This window comes from Oreochromis aureus, linkage group 1, assembly GCF_013358895.1.
Source record: "Oreochromis aureus strain Israel breed Guangdong linkage group 1, ZZ_aureus, whole genome shotgun sequence".
NCBI lineage: Eukaryota > Metazoa > Chordata > Actinopteri > Cichliformes > Cichlidae > Oreochromis > Oreochromis aureus.
The window spans coordinates 28,448,558-28,468,190 of NC_052942.1; the positions used below are offsets into that span (position 1 = coordinate 28,448,558).

Below are 19,633 nucleotides of genomic sequence, written 5' to 3' on the forward strand. Positions count from 1 at the left end.
TCTTAGAGCATCCACTTTGAGATTTGACCTCACTGTACACACGGACAACTCACACGCACACACGCACACACACACACACCCACACACACACACACACACACACACACACATATATATATATATATATATATATATGTTCCAACAAGCTTTTTTACCTTTGTTCTTGCACTTAGCCTGAACTCTCTTAGGCAGCTTTCTTGTAATTTCTGTAAGCAGTCTATTTCTCCAGCCTTCTTGGACATAAATCCAGAGCTCTACCTTAGATGTTAGCTGGATGTACTTCTTCAGTAATGTTAAGGTCCGGGCTCTGGGGAAGCCAATCCATGACTGATAGTCTTCCATGGTGTGTTGTTGTTTTTTTGTTGTAGGTTTTTTGTGTTTTCTTTTTTAATCCAGATGTAGTTTTTTGTGCATTGGCAGTGTTTTGGATCCATTGCCATGGTGATCTCTTCTTCTTGTTTGACTCCTCAAATATTCTAAGGACAAACTGCACACCATACTGAGGTGTGCCAAGTTTTCAGCTTATTAGCTCCATGGGAATCACTTTGTTAGTGCAAAAATACTATGCTATGCCTTTAAACTGTGTTATCTTCAGCATGTTTTCTAAATTTAACTAATGAATTGATAATAAGTAACAAAGTGCCTAAAGATACCAATTAAAATAGGTTCTTCGAAAAGTTGTCTGGTTTATCCCTTGAGTTAGATGCCTTTTTTATGATTGAGTGAATCACGGGTAAATGTAATGTGGCTTAACGAACAAACAAAAAGAGAGCCTGAAGAACTATTGTTGAAGACCACTTGTAAAAAATCATGAGAAAGTCTGTCTCCATGGAAGAAAAATAAAAAGAAATGAGGGGTGGCTCAAGACTTTTTAATTGTGTGTGTGTTTCTTCAGTTTACCTTAACAATTTAACCACATTAACACAGATATTATGTAAGTTGACTTCTTAAATAAACTGAGTTTAAACAATTCATAATTTAGTCTTTTTCGTTGAGATCACTGCTATATTTACAGAGAACCATTCCACACCCCACTCCCATCCACTTATCTGCCAATCTCAGCCATGGTCTGAGTAACCCTCATCCCTCTGGCCACTTACACAAAGACTCTATACTCCGACCAAGTCTTTTGCACAACATTCAAGCACTTTTCAACTTGTCATTGTTACTGTGTGCCTTTCTTTTGTTTTTATATATATGTTCCACTTGTTTGTTGCTTATTTCAGTCTTCTTACTATTTATATTTCCTGCACAATTGCTGCACTTTTAACAGGAAGAAAACTCTGGTAGAACTAGGCTCAGGGAGGGGCACCCATATGCTGGGACTGATTGGGGGTGAGGGGAAAAGAAGAGAACAGAGGGGGACATGAAAAAAGATCCACTATCATATTCATTTAGATTTCTTAGATTTCAATTAACAAATCACCTCAAAAGCCCAAATCATGATTTTAACCCATTGCCGACAGTGTCCTCATTGCTCCAAAACTGTCTTCTTTTTAATTGATACCCCTCCCATCTTCCTCTCTCCAAAATTGAACTAGCATGCTTGGTTTTACTTCTCCTGCCACTTGATCTTTTTTATTCTTTCTCTACACTTAGCCTGTCTCCTGTCACAAGAGAAGAGATGCAGAGGACTGACCTCTGTCTTTTTAAAATTCTGCAAAAGAGTGACTTTGCGATCAGTTTTCAACTAATGTACTGTCTGTTTTGTCTGTTTTTATTCCAGGGTCTTTCAAGAGAAGCAGGAGAGGCTTGGGAGCAGCGATTGCATTGTCGTGAATTGATGTTATGTCTGCAGACCTCTTACATGCACCTAGAGGAGGCCCAGAATCAGCTACGTCAACTTGAGCCAGTGAGACTTAGGTTTGTACAGCAGTTCTCTGTCCGACCTGTCTGGATAAATCTGGCGGGAGGTGGACGTGGGGAAATGCATGAAACATTATTTATCACTATATTCTGAACCATACACATATTGACGTTTTTTTATCAATAGAACGAGGCAACATAGAATTTTCAAATTCATACCATAGGTGCATCTACTAAAAATCTCGGATGAATTTGAATCTCAGTGATCTTGAAGTCAAGGGCAAGGTCATCTTTTCTGCAAATCAATTAGGATTTTGAAATTCATACTATAGGTGCATCTACTAGGAGGCCAAGTGGTAGCACTGGTGGCCGCCAGTATTTTTATATTATGTGATGATGATGGATTTTTCTTTTAGATTATATACAATATATTAGAACATTCATACATTAATCTAACATAATTCAGCTACAGGTATGTCCAAGTCCCATTGTTTGGTGTGTTTTAACAGACATTATTTACTGCAAATAGTGTCTGTATTAACTCAATACTAGCAAGAAGCTGCTCTTTGAGTGAGCACTGCTGAAAGAGAGCGACACAATTTTTCATTGTGGGCTGTGTACAGAAATGTTACTAAAAACTTATAATAACGTAATAATCCAGTGTAAGCTACATCCTTGCATGTGTCTTGTGTTGGTATTCGCCTCCTCCTTTTGATGCTCCATGTTAAATTGAGTTCAGTTTTGCTGTATTTTATCAAAATACTGGTATTACTGAAATATGTGGAGCTCCACTCATTTAGACATTTAGGATCAAGATTCAGTGAAGCCTTACAGGACAAAAGAACAAAGCTTTGGAACTAAACTCACAGCTTTGTGCTGTCCATCTGTGCCAATTATGTGCTAATTCTGATAAAGTTGCTTGCTGACATCCCAAATATAGCAAAGCTCCCAGCTGCAACTATCTCAGCTATTCTGGTGCAAAATAAGACATGCTTTCATAGTTAAATATGCCACTATTTGCAGTAAATTGCTTCCCGCAAACTCTTAGTTTCAAAACTGACACTGCACCATCTCTAGTAAATCCTGACAGTAGTTATATATCCATGGAAGGTTTTACACCGGTGAATCTCGCCCTATGAAAGTGAGAGACGTGCTTAGCAAACAACAGTTTTAATAAAACCAATCTGAAAACCTGTGTGCACTATATTGTATAACTTTGCTATTTCTTGTTGTCTGACACACAGAGAAACAGGAAGTACACCTCACCATCTGAGCCATGGCAGCAATTCATTTCCTCATCCAGCCCATACTGGCAAGAGCTTCAGATGATTAATATACACTGGTTATGAGAGGAGGTATGATGAAAACTGAAAAGACTAAACAAAAAGAAAAAAAAAATCATTTGTTTGTTTATTTGTTTATTTAATTATCCCATGTAGAGGGAATGGTCTGAATGGGCTAAAAGCTGTTGTAATGGGTTTATAGGGTTGAATTAGTTTGATCCTAAGGTATAATTCTTCTTCTAAGAAAGACATGAAAAAACAGAGCAGCACAACCTAAACCTTTCAACTTGTGTTGCACAAATTTGTCAAAAGTGACAGCAATTTAATAAATCGCCACTCTCCATCGCACGCATATCTACACCCACCCACACCCATACACACAATTCCCAGCTATGCCCTCCACTGCCCCTTCTCCATGTATACGTAAATGAGGTGTATGCATGGGTGTGTATGTGTGGGTATGTTAGTGAGAGAATGTGTGAGCGTGGGCCCTGCGGTCTGGTCCAGGCATTAGGTAATTGACTGTGTCTTTGCTCAAGGCCTTTCATGGATCACCGTCCTTTATTAGCTCACTTCCCAGCACACACACTCGCATACGTGCACACACACACACACATACACAAAGTTCCCAGCAGCTCCACCCCAGCCCCTTACTCCCCACCAGCAACCAGACCCAATTGCCCGGAAACAAGGAGTGAAACAAGAGAGAGAGAGAGGAGCAAGGGAAAAAGGAGAGAGCAGCGACAGGGGAATGAACTAACACGGCCCCAGGAAGTGGAGATAAATAAGTATGAGGAGAGAGTGAGCGGGTGAACGGGGTCTCCTCAAACTGACAAGAGAAATTGAGGGAGAATGATCCATATTTCACTGTATCATGTTTGTAAAATACAATTTTAGGAAGGTTGTAGATCTGCATTGGTGGTAGTATTTTGACTTTGCCTATCACCCTAGCCCTGTGTGGATGAAAAGAGCCCGTCTAGATAAAACAGGAAACAAATGTGCCAAATATGCTGTTGAACTAACACAGGTTCACAGCAAAGCTGCATGGCAGTTTTAACTGTGTGTGTTAACAGGCATACCCACTGATAATCAAATAATATGTCGGTAAGTATAGGTGTGAATTAGAATGAGATTTGGTAATTTAAATGGTGGGATGAGCCAGGATTTATTTATTAAGTTGATTCAATTGTTAGATAAGTATGTGTGTGTGTTTGCTGACACGTTTAGCTATTTTCTATTATTTTATTGTATCTCAAATCAAATATTTGCTAAACGTATTCTCTGTATAGTATAACATTGCCATGCAGGATGTTGTTGAGGAAGATGATAAAGACAGTAGTTGCCTGTCCTCGGCCCAGTCCTGTCATACTGCTGTCACTCAGAACTCATCAAACCTCGCATCTTTCTCTCAGAGATTCTGTGTCTTTGTATCTCTCTACCTCTGTTTACTCTCTCTCTCCTCTCACTCTGTGATAATTAGTGCATTAGTCCTATCATTGGCATCACCCTGAGCTACAGCAGCAGCCAGCGGAGCTTCTTGTCACATCTCACAGGGCCAGTGGAGTGGACAGCTCAACCCTGGTACTCATCATCTTCATACCATGCCTAGCCAGCCTCCCCCCAGCCACATTATTTAGCTATGTTATCCAGCCATGCTCCTAATTATTTTCAAATCCTAGCCATAGCCCTCTCACCCAGTCTCTGCCACATTACCTAGCCTTGCTTGTAATCATCACCTTAAGCGTTGCTTTAGCTTCTCCACACAGCCTGAAGCCTCATCATTAACATACCCCAGTTTTTTTTCTGTTTTCTTTGGCTTGACCATCACAGCTCTTGGCAGTATGTACACAGCATCCTCAGACCAAACCAAGCCCTAGAAATAGCCTGTGACTCCTGGACCTTTATTTACCTTAGCCATCTGGGTCACAGTATGAAAGTCTGTCAGTGTACACACACACATATCCACATGCATCCACACACATTCACAAAAATGCCAGTCCCTGCCTCTTGAAAAGCTGAGTTCCCTGTCTCAGGCCAAAGAGCGCTGTGTAAAGGTTGCCCCTTTTCTTGCCCATATGTGTGCTTACCCTTTTTGCCTATGTTCCTGGTAACCCTGTCATGCCAACACAACAATGATGGTTATTTTACTAGGATGAAATGCAAAGGACACTCTTTAGTTCATGTTATATTATCATCATTATTATTATCATTGTTATTTCAGGAGAAATAAAGTGATAAAGAGCAAAATGTAGGTTATTGGTAAGCAACACATTGCCTGAAAGTACTGTAAGATAAAATGCTATAAAAGATTGTGGACCAGTTACATGCTCCAGCAAAGACTAATTTCAAATGCAGATATGGGAAAGCCCTCTGTGTTCATGCTAATTTTGTGGTCGTTATTAGCCATGTCACCAGCGGTTCTGCCTATAACCATAGAAGATAGCTAATTAGGAGGCTACGTGCTAATAAAGTACACTACAGTGAGTGGTCACGTCTGTGTTTATCTGTGCTCCAAGCCTTTCCTTCTCTTTTCATTAGACTGATGTCCATCATAACTTTCAGAGCATCTGATCAGGAGAAACTCACTGATACACACTAAAACACAAGCACTCTTCCCTAGGTCCAGGTCTTTTTAAAATTTTGTTTGTTTGTTTGTTTGTTTCTGGTAATTGTTTATTGAAACAATACCAAATATGAGGTCCAGACATAGAGAAAATGAAGTTTTCTCTATGTCGACATAGACCTTTCAATGCAGCAGTTGAAGCAGCTAATGTTGCAAATTACTCCTGAAACTAATAATGTATTTAAGCTGAGACTAGTATGAAAATGATAGTTCAAAAAATCATATAGTTTGATTCTTTTACCAGACTCATAACAGTGAACCCAAAAGTCATTATCTAATAATTTATATTTAAATCTAGGCTCAGGTGTAAACTACAGTACCGGGAGAGGGACTGGAAATTGTTTTCCTAACTTTTAGTTAATATGTGTGGTTTTACAGTGAAGGAAGAAAGATAATTTGTAAATAATAATGAAACTGATCAAATGATATCATGGAAGACCCGTATTACGTCAAGCCTGGTATTCACAACCTTTTAATTTGAATTTACCAATAATAATGCTGCCATGTGGGTATTAAAACGCAAAAAAACTTGACCAAGGGTGAAAGTCAAAATCAAATAGATTATCAGAACAAATACAGATTGATATACACCAGAATATGATCTGATTTATCTGTTCTTGTTTCCACAGACTGTATCTAAAAGATAGATGTAGTCTCTGTGTCAACCCTCATTGGTTATTCAAAAGCTGTTATGACACTTTAGGCTTTGCAATCTCATTTTTTTAACCACTGTGCTTGAATAACAAAGATAACCTAAGACACTGTCAGATAATTCCAGCTCTAACTAGCTAGATTGGTTAACAAGATGCATTTATGATTTACTGTGATATTGATTCAAGTGATCTATGCGACTCTGCTGCATTAGAGTCCATGTTACTAACCATTACTACTAACCATTTTACAGCCTGTGTAAAACTCTGAAGCCCTGCCATTTGCTCAACTATAAAGCATTTCCCGCCACACCGCTTCCTACTTGAGACCTCAGGCTTATCAATTAACCCACCAATTCACTTACATTATGGTGACATTTAGGACTGTATACAGAGTAACAGTGAGGGTCAAGTTCACACAGCGTGATGTTAAATGGACAGTATCTGCTAAGTAGCAGATATATTTTGGTAAGATTTGAAAGAATGAATGACTTCAGATATTTTTGTTAAAAGATTCTGGACCGAACTCTACCACATTAACTTGAGTGACTTTGTAGAACTTTATTTCTATAAAATAATGTATTAAAAAGGGAGTTGTTTTTGTTTCAGTGTGGTTACCTTAAATAAAGTTATTCTTATTCTTAATACACCCAACAAAACGCCACAACCACTAACAGATTGGCAGTATTGGTGTGAAAATATAAGTTAACTGCAATATAAAACGCTATGTCATCATAGTTATTCCAAAATCAAGATGGAAGTGTTTTTAAGTCTGAGTAGATGTTTTCTTCTCCATGTGTACATAGATGTCAGAGAAAGGAGGCAGACAAGCTGGATAGGGGTTCCTGTACTTTAATGGACTGCCTGTCCCTGTAAGGATATGCTCCACTGAACCATGCTGTATATAGTGTAGTATAATCACTGTCGATGTCTTTCTCCTTCCATCACTTTTTCTTTGCTCATCTTTGCTATCTTCTTTATTTGCATATGTTCTCTTTTTCTGACTTCTTCATCTGTACTACCAACCAGTAGCTTTTTCTAAATCCCTTTCCCCATTCTTGTAAAAAATATCTGAGTGTATATATATATATATAGAGAGAGAGAGAGAGATAAATGGATTGTGATGAAGCTAAAATGTAGATCAAAGACTGTATATAAAAAATGGACATATTACCCATGGCATTATTCTGTTCAATGGTTTATTTATTTAGTTTTATTTATATAGTTTTATATAGTTTCAAATCACAAAAAAGTTACCTCAAGTTGTTTTATGCAGTAAGGTAAAGATTGCAGTTTTAGAAAGAAAACCCCAACAAACAAATGACCCCTTATGAGCAAGCACTTTGCGAATGTGGAAAGGAAGAACTCTCTCTTAACCTTCAGCAGAATCAGACTCAGCAAGGGGCAGGCATCAGCTGCAACAGGTCATGTCTTGGTTTTTGAAGCCTAAACAATATAGTTTTTGCTGTCACTATTTTAGTTTTTGGAGCCAGAAGTGACCAATGGGTATTTGGGTAGCTTAGGAGCCCACCCAAAAAAAGGGTAGACTCCTCAGATATCCATTAACTAAGGAGCAGCGTGCATTGACTGCTTTATTACATAAGATAGATACAGTACCTGCTATTTAGTGCTAAGAAATTTAAAAAACAAAAAAGAACAACAAAAACAAGCAAATCAGAAGCAGACCAACAATTATAAAAAATGAAGCTCAGACTTCTTGGATAGACTTGGATGTACACACACCACAAGCAATTGTGCTTTTCACATATTCCAAATGGCACCAACACTGCACACAAGTATAAAGGTCCAGTTCCATGATTGAAATTCTAAGAAGTCAATGCTAGACAGTTGCCCACTATAGTCATTTGTTGGCATCCATCAGTCAGTTAACTTTAAGTAAACTCAAATGTAATGGTTAAATTTATAGCAATTATAGATTAGACATGGAGACCCAGGCCATTTTTGGTCTCCAAAAAACAGGCTCTGAACATTCAATCTCTTCAGATGCATTTTTTTTACACTGAAGTCTATTTGGATTGATTGACTGTTTGGGCTACGCTCAAATGTACTGCTGTTTTTGGCACTTTCACAGTGGCTTCATTTTTCTAGGCCAGGAGTTTGTCTTATTGGATGGGCACAGAGAATCCAGCACCCACATTCTGTATCTATCTGTTGGAGATATAAGGTGTCTATGTATCACTGTGTGTGAGTCCTATTTTTTCAGGTTATGTTTTTTTTTTGTGTGTTATGTATGGGCTCAAAATGTGGTCATAAATATTTTGTACTTGTAAATCAGTTTTGTATGTGTAAAAAGAATTTGTGCGTGCGTAAAAAAGATTTGTATGTGTAAAAAAGATTTGTGTGTGTGTAAAAAAGATTTGTATGTGTAAAAAGAATTTGTGCGTGCGTAAAAAAGATTTGTATGTGTAAAAAGAATTTGTGCATGTGTAAAAAAGATTTGTATGTGTCAAAAGAATTTGTGCGTGCGTAAAAAAGATTTGTATGTGTAAAAAGAATTTGTGCGTGCGTAAAAAAGATTTGTATGTGTAAAAAGATTTGTGTGTGGACTTAGCCAAAAACCCCCTGCAAGTTACAAGTACGAATTTTGACCCTATTTTTCTTCCTGTCATCTGATTGGTCAATGTCATGTCAATCACAAATGTAACAATCAATCAGAGAACAGATGGGTTTGGCTGTTGGAGGGCACTTTTTGAACTGCAGGTCCTTGAAGGGAATAAATGCCCTTTACATGCCAACCCAGCGTTTTCCTTCATCACCACGAAGGAAAAACAGTCTGTGGTCGTCCGAGTTCGGTGATTTTTTGTGTCACAGGTCTACGTGCTTTATACAGGGACTTCCACAGCCTTTTCAACAGCGCTGCGGACCGCGGGGGGGGGTGCAGTGTTTTGGAAATGACAGTCTTCACTACAAAGCTTTCTTCGTTATGAATTAGCATACATGTTTTTATTGAACATTTGAAGAACTAGCAAAAAAACCAGAAACTGTTGTAGAGGACATAAAGTCAGAGATAGAAACGACAAGGAGCAGGTGCATCTAGTACAGGTAGAGCTGCTGCAAAACCCACAGAGCTCAGCAGCCAGCGCAACAAATTCTGGATCCTTTGCTTTTAGTTAGCAGTTAGCATTAGCAGCACATCCTGCGTCCGATGTGAAAGGACCTTTATGCTGCGCACTGTGACTCACAGCAATGGTCCCGGGTCAGCCCTGACTTTGTGTTAAACTAATCCTAAAGTAATAATGGTATTTCTAACCACTGACATACCACAACTTTATCCTTTCAACAGCTGCTGAAAGTTAGGGGACCTAGCATCTATCGGATATTTATATAGAGATCCTCCAGCTTCAAACTGTATTACCCTTCAAGGACCTGCAGTTCAAAAAGCGCCCTCCGACAGCCAAACCCATCTGTTCTCTGATTGGATTGTTACATTTGTGATTGACATGACATTGACCAATCAGATGACAGGAAGAAAAATAGGGTCAAAATTCGTACTTGTAACTTGCAGGGGTTTTTGGCTAAGTCCACACACAAATCTTTTTACACATACAAATCTTTTTACACACACACAAATTCTTTTACACATACAAATCTTTTTTTTGACGCACAAATTCTTTTTACACATACAAATCTTTTTACGCGACGCACAAATCTTTTTACACATACAAATCTTTTTTACGCACGCACAAATTCTTTTTACACATACAAATCCTGATTTACAAGTACAAAATATTTATGACCACATTTTGAGCCCATAGTTATGGCTTTTGTAACTTTCTAAGCAGCCTAGTCTATTTATAAAAACCACCCATTTATCAGTTGTAACTATACAAGATGTGCACACTTGGGTATATGCACATGTATGTGTGTGCTATTAAAGTCTCATATGTTCCTTAGCCAGTGTGGGAATATGTGTTGGGGGTTGGGGGTGGTGATGGGACCTGGAAAGAGAAGCAATCACAAACACTTAAACCAGCAAATGGCCTTGATGTCCTGTGCAAAGCAGCCCGTGTTGACTGATGAGCCTGTTAACCCTGGCTGAAACAACTCCAGCACAGGGGATTAGACAGCAATGCTGGTCCCGGCTGTTCGTGGCCCATTTTGCATGGGAATTGTGCATATTTAATCTAAGGTGTGCCGAGGTGCAAAGACAAGCCTCCCTCTTCTCCGTTTCTCATTATAGATGTGTAATAGCACCCCGAGGCTGAGGCCCTTAATTCACCAGCCCCAGCCCAAGTCTTAATCTTACCCTCAGTCTCAGCCCCCACCTTCCCCCAGTGCCTACTTTCAACCCAAATCAAAGTCCTAGTTGCAGCCCTCCTCCTAGGCTTTGTCTCTCCTAGTTCTTTCCTATTCTAAGCCTTAGGGTGCTAGTATACTTGTCAGACGGTCAAACAGTGTCTGTAACCGCCTTCTGACATTGGAATTGACGTGGAAAATTGGCAAAAATCAGATACTTTTCATTTTTGTGAACTTTTGCACTGTGAATGCCTTTGGGAGATAACCAGAATTTCGCTGTTTTGTCCCACAGGGCATTTGCAACAGCTAATAGAAAACTAGGATTAAACAAGATTCATTAAACTTTTGTATTATGTGTTGTTAGAATCATGAAATGACCAATAGCAATATGATGATAGAGAATAATGGACAAATTGTAGGAAGATTGTCACATTTGAACATTGGTGGCATGGAAAAGGTGAGGTAACTAAAGACAAAAAGTTATGCTAATTAATTTCCATTATAGTTGTATTTTTTATGGTAACCCTTTTTGTATAGAACTAACACCCTCATTATTAATAATATTTTATCACCCTGGCCAGACACGTGACAACCATAGCCACTCATTCTGGTAACTGCATTTTCATAAGGAGTTGCTGCTTTTTTTTGTTTCTTCTTGATATGTTAGTTTTGAATTCTGCATTTGTTTCCAGATTAATGTGATTGAATGTCAGTGATGAGTCTTCTGAAGCATGTATCTAATTTCATCTATCATGTCATCTCTCTCCCTCTCTCTCTACTCTCAGCAACCCCCTCTAATCCGGCCCACCCGTTCACACTCTTTGCAAGACTGAACAATTAGTACTTCTCATTTAGTTGTCTTATTCTTTGCCATTTCCCCTTATACTTTTTCTCCATATTCTTCTTAATACAAAAATTTTGTATATATGCCCTATGTATCACATAACTACCACATGAGAAGAAAGTATGTGTAGAGTGTGTGTGTGTGTGTGTGTGTGTGTGTGTGTGTGTGTGTGTGTTTATGTTAGTAAGAGGGACCCCATACTGTGGGTGTAATTTCTTGTTTGTACATTGTTCCAAACATCTTTGGTTACTGCAGAGCAGGCGATAGATATAGAGAGGGACAGAGAGGTTGAATCAGGCAAAAAAAAGACTGAGAGAAAAGGAAAGAGAGAAGGGAGCGGGGAAAAACAGGATGATAACAAAAGCGGCTCAGATTTCACAGACGCATATTTCATCAATCATGTGAATAAGTCGTGGTGATTATGCATGGCGGTGGCAGGCCGAGGGGGGCTGATTACCATACACCATAAAGGCTGCTTTCTTATCTCACACACACTGATTAGTTTCTGTCTGCAGATAGCCTCTCACTCTTCGCTCTTTCTCTCTCACACACACACACAGATACTCATGGGGTGTGTGTACCTCAAGCATACGTATACAGTGTATGCAAGCATGCAGACACAAGGTTACATGCACTCACTCAGTACTGTTGGAATTCCAGATAAATGTAATTTAGCTGGTGGCATTAGGTCATCATTAAGTGCAAAATGAGAAAAATTCAAAAAGCCTGTCTTTGCTGTGGTTTTTTGCTTTTTTTTAATTAAGGAGGATCTGGGATAATCTTTTTGATAAATGTGATAAAGCTGTAAAAATGCAGGAACACCTCTTCAAACTGTTGGGCTTCGGAGTAGCTATCTTTGCGTGCAGTAAAATTGCACACGCTTTCTTTCTTTTTAACTTTTTTTTACTATTTGACCTATGTGGAAGAAATCTTGCACAAGTCCTCAATACAAAGACCTTGTGTTGTATCTTATGATGTCCCAAAGGAAAGGCATGATTAGGTAAATCAAAATGGTCTTGCCGATTTGCTGTGGTCCTGTTTTGATACTGTAGGTCATTCTTTTCTGGGACTGTGTGTTTGCATGATGCAGAACAAGTGAAAGAAAGCAAGAGTTCAGCAGGATGGGGAGGTGAGGTTGGGGCAAATAAGCCATGTATGAAAGGCCTCGCTTTGTGTCTCAACCACAGAATTAGAAATGACTCTTTTCTCTTGCACTTCTCTCTCTCTCCCTCACTGATATATAATGTAAACTCATTTCGTAACCAGGCTGAAGCTGTGTCGTGCTGTCTGAGTGCCTGCATGTGGGAAGTGCGCCTGGGACGCATTAGGGCCTCCTGACAGGGGCCTGGGAGAAATAAGTGAAATTAATGGAGCTCCTTTCATGTCGGACAAGGCCGCGGCACCCCTTTCACGCCGCATACAGTCACAGAAAAGTCAATACTTTTTTATTACTCCTCGCTTGCCCTACATTCCCCACTACAAGTGCTCTGCCCACTAATTGGTTTCAGTTTCCAGAGAAAGAGAGAGAGAAACAGGAGAGAAAGTGTGGGAGAGAACTCCATCCCAAAGAACACTGAAGCAAATAAATCAATCTCATATTTTTCTCTCTGCTGTCTTCTTTCATAGTATAACATCACAGCAGAGAGAAGGAGACATGAGAGTGGAGAGAGGGAGAGGCTAAATGGTTGGTTAGAGCACGCCTGCTCCCCTGGGAACATAATAATATCTGCGAGCCTGTTAATGGAGACGAGTGGTTAAAGTAGTCTGACTCCCTGGCCAGGTCACTCTTGGGGGTTTCTAACCAGCAACTCTACCTCTGCTGACTCTTTCCACCATAATGTGGAGTGAAGCATCCTACTAAAAGACTGATTTCAACTCATCTTTGTGTATATGTGGAGATAGAGATGCAAGCTTATCAGTATATTATCAATATTACTATTATTATAATTCACATGGTGAATTTCTCAAGCTGTATTGAGCTGTCATCTAGTATTTAAAATTAACACATATGTCAGCATGTGTAATTATCTAATATTACTGTAGGGCTGGGCGATATGGCCTAAAATCAATATCACGATAAATTGAGCAGTTAACCTCGATAACGATAAATGGACGATAACCACCCCAAGTGCCAAAAAAACAAACGTTGAAACAAACGAATCACATGGTTGTGCTGCAGGTGGTGGAAGAGGTTGGTTGTGTTACCTTGACTTGACACAACAGTCTTTTGCAGAGTTTACATTTAACAATTTTTTGATCAATATCATCCTTGTTGAATCCAAAATGTTGCCAAACGATTGATGATGCATTTTTTTTGTTAACAAGCGTCTCCTCTTCCTCCTCCACCAGCTCTACCTCCGTCGCTGCTGCTTCAACATTTAAATCGTCCTCCATTTGTTCACCCGTGTCTCGTCTTGTTACAGGTAGCAGTGTTGCCAACTCCTCAGTAAGGAAAATCGCTATTGGCTGTCCTAAAAGTCGCCAGAAGTCGCTAAATGACATCATCGCCTAATTTGCATAATTGGTCATGCTAATATAATTGTAACCTATGTTGTTGGAGAGAGAAATAACATTGTGGAAGAGACATAAAGTGAGTAAAAAACGTCCTAAATGCATTTAGAATTTATTTAGAACTACAAATTAAATTTATTTTAGCAATTATTGTTTTTTTAAAGTCAGAATTCCAACCCTGCTCCTTTATCCGGTCTTGGACCGCAAAAAGACCGAAATAGGCACTCTGGTGGAGTTACTTTGTGTGTGTGTGTGTGTGTTTATAAGTAGTTTTAAACCTCGTGATCCACAAAACAGCATAACAGTAAAGAAGAACTGACTGCGTTACAGTCAGTGCGGAGCAGCGGCTTCGCTCATGCGCGATTCATTTGCAGTTCGGACGCATAGGTGTGAACATCGTCTGCCCTGATAGCAGCTGGGGAGGACTATCCTCCGCCTGTGAGCGCTTTAGTGCGGGCGAGGTGCCCACGGCAGCACCCGCTGCTTGTTGAGAGTAAAAGCGATGCCCACTTTCACGTCAAAAAGTCGTCATAAATAAATCTCCAATAACACCAGAAAAAGTCGCCAGATTTGTCGCTAGTCGCTTTTTAGAAAAAAACTCGCTAAATATAGCGACAAAGTCGCTAAGTTGGCAACACTGACAGGTAGTAGAGTCATGTGACTCCACCCTGTCAAGTCTGTAACGTAGCACAGCGTCTTAAAGGGACATGAACATCGCCAACCTGCACATGCCTTTTCTTTTTTTTTAAAATACCGAATTTACCGACATGGGCAAAATGACGTCGATGAGAGTCATAAATTTCGGTAACGATAAATTTTTGATATATCGCCCAGCCCTATATTACTGCATGGGATGTTGACTAATTGAGCATTTTAACATTGTTTTTCAAAAAGAATAGTTTTGCAGCAGCAGTTTAGTACATGTTCCAGAGTCACCATCTGAAGCAGTTGTAAATTGTCTATCAAGTTAAATTACATCTGTATAGCCCAATAAAAATGTGTGTGCTTGCTGTTCTAAGTAGGTCTGTAATTATTGGATTAGAATGGTTTCATGTGTGTGTACTGACGCATGTATGTGTCCTGTCTGCCGCTATGCTGTTCACTGATGTGCTAAACTTAAGTGGCAGTGGGGTTGGCCTCTTTCAGAAACAGCAGAGCCACAAATTGATGTGACATTTTGAACCCCATCTCACCACAAACACACACTCACAGAGACACACACGCACACGTGCGCGCGCATACAGACACACCGACACACACACACACACTAATTAGCCTCCAGTTAAAGGGAGGTTCCACCAGTCTCGTTTTCTTTCTGTATCCCAGCTTTCACAGCTCTATAGTATGGGCAAGGGCAGGTTTGGGGGGCTAGAGCATGTGTGTATGTGTGAGTGTGTGTGTATGTGAAGAAGCTGTCACACTGAGCTGGCATCACCATCCAGTTTGCCATCTCTTCCTCAGTTTGACAAGTCCCTGTTTCCTACCCTGTGGCCAACTCGCACACACATACGCACTGTCTCTCTGTCTCTGTCTCACTTGTCTGTCACACACACATATGATATGTGAACACACCAGTCACACACTCACATGTATTGTTTGAATGCTTCGGCTAAATAAATGTATAGGCACACATGTGACATACACACACACACCTACACACCTGTCCAAATGCACAGATGACCACATGCTGCATATTATGCAATGAATGAGTTTGACAATGTATGCAGCATGGTCTTGAAAGGGTGACAGTAGCATATCAAATCACATCATTGTTACTGAAAAGAGCTTTCATTATAAATCTACAGTGGAGTTTGCTTTATATTTGTCTATTTATGTGGCAGCACTACATGACGGTTGTCATGTTCGTGTGTGTGTGTGTGTGTGTGTGTGTGTTCTCAACAGTTGTCGGCGTCAGATTGCGGAGGGCTTCTGTTTGTTACAAGGACAGGCTTGTCCCTCCCTCCAGGCGTCGGCATTATGATGATTGTCATGGCGATGGAGTGTGAGTGACAGGCGGGATCACATGTGCTAGCCGGGGAGCAGGAAGCCCAAACCGCCCAACTCCCTGACATTAGTTTGTCCTTCATCAAAACTTTACATTCGTTTATAACTACTCACTCTCTGCGTTGCAAAATCTTTCTTGTTTACATCTTTTTTTACCATCTGTCTCTTTCATCTGCTGATCTTTTTTCCCCTCTTTTATTTCAATTTCTCTTCCTCTCTCATTTACATTTCATGTTACCACTACTGATATTTCTTCCACTTCTTTCTTTCTCGTGTTTACCTCTCAATCATTCTCTTACCGTTTCAGTTCCAGATTTAATATATCTGGACTTGACACAACTTTTTAGATTCTCTAAGCAATGGAAGTTGTATTCTTTCACACCTGCAAACACACACACATTTCCTGAGCAGGCTGGCTGGAGGTAAATCACCTTCTATGGAGCAGTAAGATGTGTTTGTGTCTGTGCGAGTACAAGCAATTTTTTGTTCAATACATGGTTGTTTGCGTCGGTTGTTTGTTAAGATGTATGCGTTGGTGTAATCTAATACCTGTGTGTGTGTGTGTGTGTGTGTGTGTGTGTGTGTGTGTGTGTGTGTGTGTGTGTGTGTGTGTGTGTTTGTAATTTTTGATGAGAGAACTAGAGCTTTTTGTGCATCACAGCAGAAAAGGAGGTCAGGGTTTGCACAGAGACTCGGGCATTCATCATTAGCCTGCTGCCGCTGCTGGTAATGTTGCCCGTTACAGCCGTGATTAAGAGCCCCGCTTAGTTCCAGTAGTCGGCTCAGATGCACAAACACACACACACACACACACACACAAACACGTGGTACCAACTACTCCGATATGCTGTTTTTTTAATGGGAAAAGTCTTTTGAATCATCACCCGTTTCAGCATGTGTTCATGTGTGCTTGTTGTTTGGGGACTGAGCTGTACATGGTCTCTAACTGCAAGGAGGCTTCAGGGCCTGATGAGAAACCTGTCACAGTCACTCATGAAAAGAGCAGTTCATCGCTCCAAACACACTTTCTCTCTCTCTCTTACACACACACACACACACAGAGCAGGAAATTGCACACAGTCTCTTGTGAGTATTGGAATCATAATGGGATATGTACACCTTTAAAAATCCAGGAAATGGGAATAACATTCTAGGATTCATCACCCACATGAATAAGATGCTATATTTTTAAAACTTTTTTGTAAGAGCGGGTCTTCAAAAATTAAAATCACTTTTAAAGTTACAATTCATCTGTCAGTTTTACTTAAAACGAACTAGCTCGATTTTCTGGCATCCAACAGTAGTCACAGTGAAAAGAGGAATGTCTGAAACAGACCGACAGATTTTAATTTTGAAAAACCCCTCAACCTGGAGCTCCCAATCGGAAAGTCAGAGCAGACTGACATACCTAGTTAGCACAGTTAGTAATGCAAGATGGTGAACATAAACAGTAGTGAAAGTGTAAATGTTTAATCTGTACTGCCACTGTTGTGTATTTTTGACTCACTAAATAAGTCATATGAAGAATACCGACTAGGCTCTATCCTTGAAAGTGTTTTATAGGCACAAAAAAATAAGTATCATGCTGTCTTGCTAGGGATACTTGAATGTTTCTATTTTGCTAGAAACCAAAACAAATCCACTTTTGAGCCGTAAAAGGCTGATGGAGTATTGCTGTCCCCCTGCCAAACGTATGGCCTGGCAGCCAGGGTGGACACCTACGTTTGTGAATGTGATAACTCGAGAACTTCAAATTGATACCATTGGTACATCTACTAAAAATCTCAGACAAGTTTGAATCTCAGTGACCTCAACCTAAAGGTCAATGGAGGTCAGGTTTTCTGAAAATCTTGTGAATGCGATAACTCGAGAACAAGGTGGCATAGGAGCTTCAAATGAATAGCATAGGTGCATCTATAAAATATCTTGAATGACTTTGACTGTCAGTGACCTTGACCTCAAGGTCAGAGTAAGTTTAGTGAAAATCCTGTGAATGCAACAACTTCAACACAAAGCAACATAGGATTTTCAAATGACACCATAGGTGTGTTTTCTAGGAGGCCGAGTGGTAGCTTTTCTCCAGTAAATTAGGTCACTAGGTGGAAATGTGTGACACAAAAGATTCTAATGTAATGACCTATTTTAATGGTATGTGTCCACAGGATCCATGAACTTCATCTTTGAGGCTATTATTTGCAACTCAAGTTGAGCAACTGATGGGCTTGTTTGTTCCATCAGCTGCTTTGAGAAACACATTTTTCTGGATTGTTTAGTTTAATCCTACATGGCTTCACAACACTTCTCCCTATGGCTAAATCCCTATAACATTGTTTCAGAGCCTTTACTATCTGTTATAGACGGTGGCATGACAATATAACACCAGTTTTATCTTTAAATAAAGTTATTAAGTCAGAAACTTCCAGTTGTCCGTATTGATGTGGCACCATTGTCTTCCCCCAACCTGTTTTTCCCTTTCTTTCTGTCTCTCTTCCCCTTTTCCTCTCCTTCATGTTGCTGGCATTCCCTCGGGCCTGTGCTGTAAGGCGTGGAAGAGGAGCAGAGACAGAGCATTTAGTAATAGCTTCTTAATGGGCTTGTCGACAGCCACATTAGAACGCACAGGCAGCGGGCGAGGCCGGGCAACGATATGCCAAGCCAGATGCCATGCCAGCTGTGACACTCCGCTTTCTCACTCACGCTCTCATTTGTAATCACATTTCTCATATGGATGGACGCCGTGTGCGTAAAGAACAGCAGACAGGCACATCACTGTCACTTTTCCTTTCCTGTGTTCTTAAAAAAGGAGCTTTAACATTTTGAAAAAAGCAGGAGGTAGTAAAAAATAATCGAAATCCAAGGAATGTGCAGTTTTTTAAGAGATTCCTGCTTGTTTCAGAAGATAAACAAAGCAGTATTATTCTATAAACTGGCATGAATATCAGTTAGAGCTTATGGTGCAACCTCGTCTAACTTTGACCTAACTGTAGTTCCTTTTTAAACTAAACTTGTGTATATTTGGCATTTCCTTACTATCACAATCAGTCTGTCATTGATTGGGAGAGTCTAAGAAATATAAAAGATGTTTTTGGAACAATAATACTTGTACGCTTATTGATTAGACTCTAATATATGCCATAGTCTTGCGAGAGGTGCCACAAATTGTACAAGATGGACTTAATGTCCCTGTCTTAAAAGTAATGTGGAATTGACTACATTTTTTGTCTGATGGGTAGAAGGGGTCAACTACTGTGGTTGCAAAATGCTGAGACAGTAAAGAAGTAGAAGAAAAAGCTCCAACTCTGTTGTGACCTCACTCTCCTGAGGGGTTTATGGCTTCAGAAACCTGTCTTTTCTTATTGAATATAGCAGCTCATATTTTAGATTATGATTCAAGTTAAAAAGAACAGTAATGAAGAGTTTTCTTTACTGTGTCACTGGCAAGTATCTAGCTGTCAAGAGTTTATTCTTAATAAGACATTCTTCAGGTTGAATAAAGACACTCAGACAGTTAGAATATAATAACAGCGGCGTGCACGGGTGAGGATTCTGGCGAGACCCGCGACGGGTGAGGCCTCTGGCGAGACCCACACCCTGAGTGCAGGCAACAGTTCTTTTATAGGTTACATCACGTATGCAAGCACATCACATTTCCTCT

The 19,633-nt window shown here is 39.9% G+C and overlaps 1 protein-coding gene across 4 annotated transcripts in view; it reads left to right on the forward strand.

Annotated features, from left to right (window-relative positions):
- The window catches only part of spata17 (spermatogenesis associated 17), a 70,621-nt gene that overhangs the window by 20,857 nt on the left and 30,131 nt on the right, over positions 1-19,633 (forward strand). For 2 of the 4 annotated variants that reach the window (XM_031730930.2, XM_039611912.1), the window contains exons 8-9: positions 1,727-1,863; positions 3,051-3,161. In XM_031730930.2, coding sequence (XP_031586790.1) covers positions 1,727-1,863; positions 3,051-3,135 — 222 coding nt within the window. In that variant the 3' untranslated portion in view covers positions 3,136-3,161. Of the gene's footprint in view, positions 1-1,726; positions 1,864-3,050; positions 3,162-7,168; positions 7,679-15,876; positions 15,896-19,633 lie in introns of those variants that run through there. The other 2 variants (XM_039611916.1, XM_039611909.1) reach the window with 2 other exon arrangements.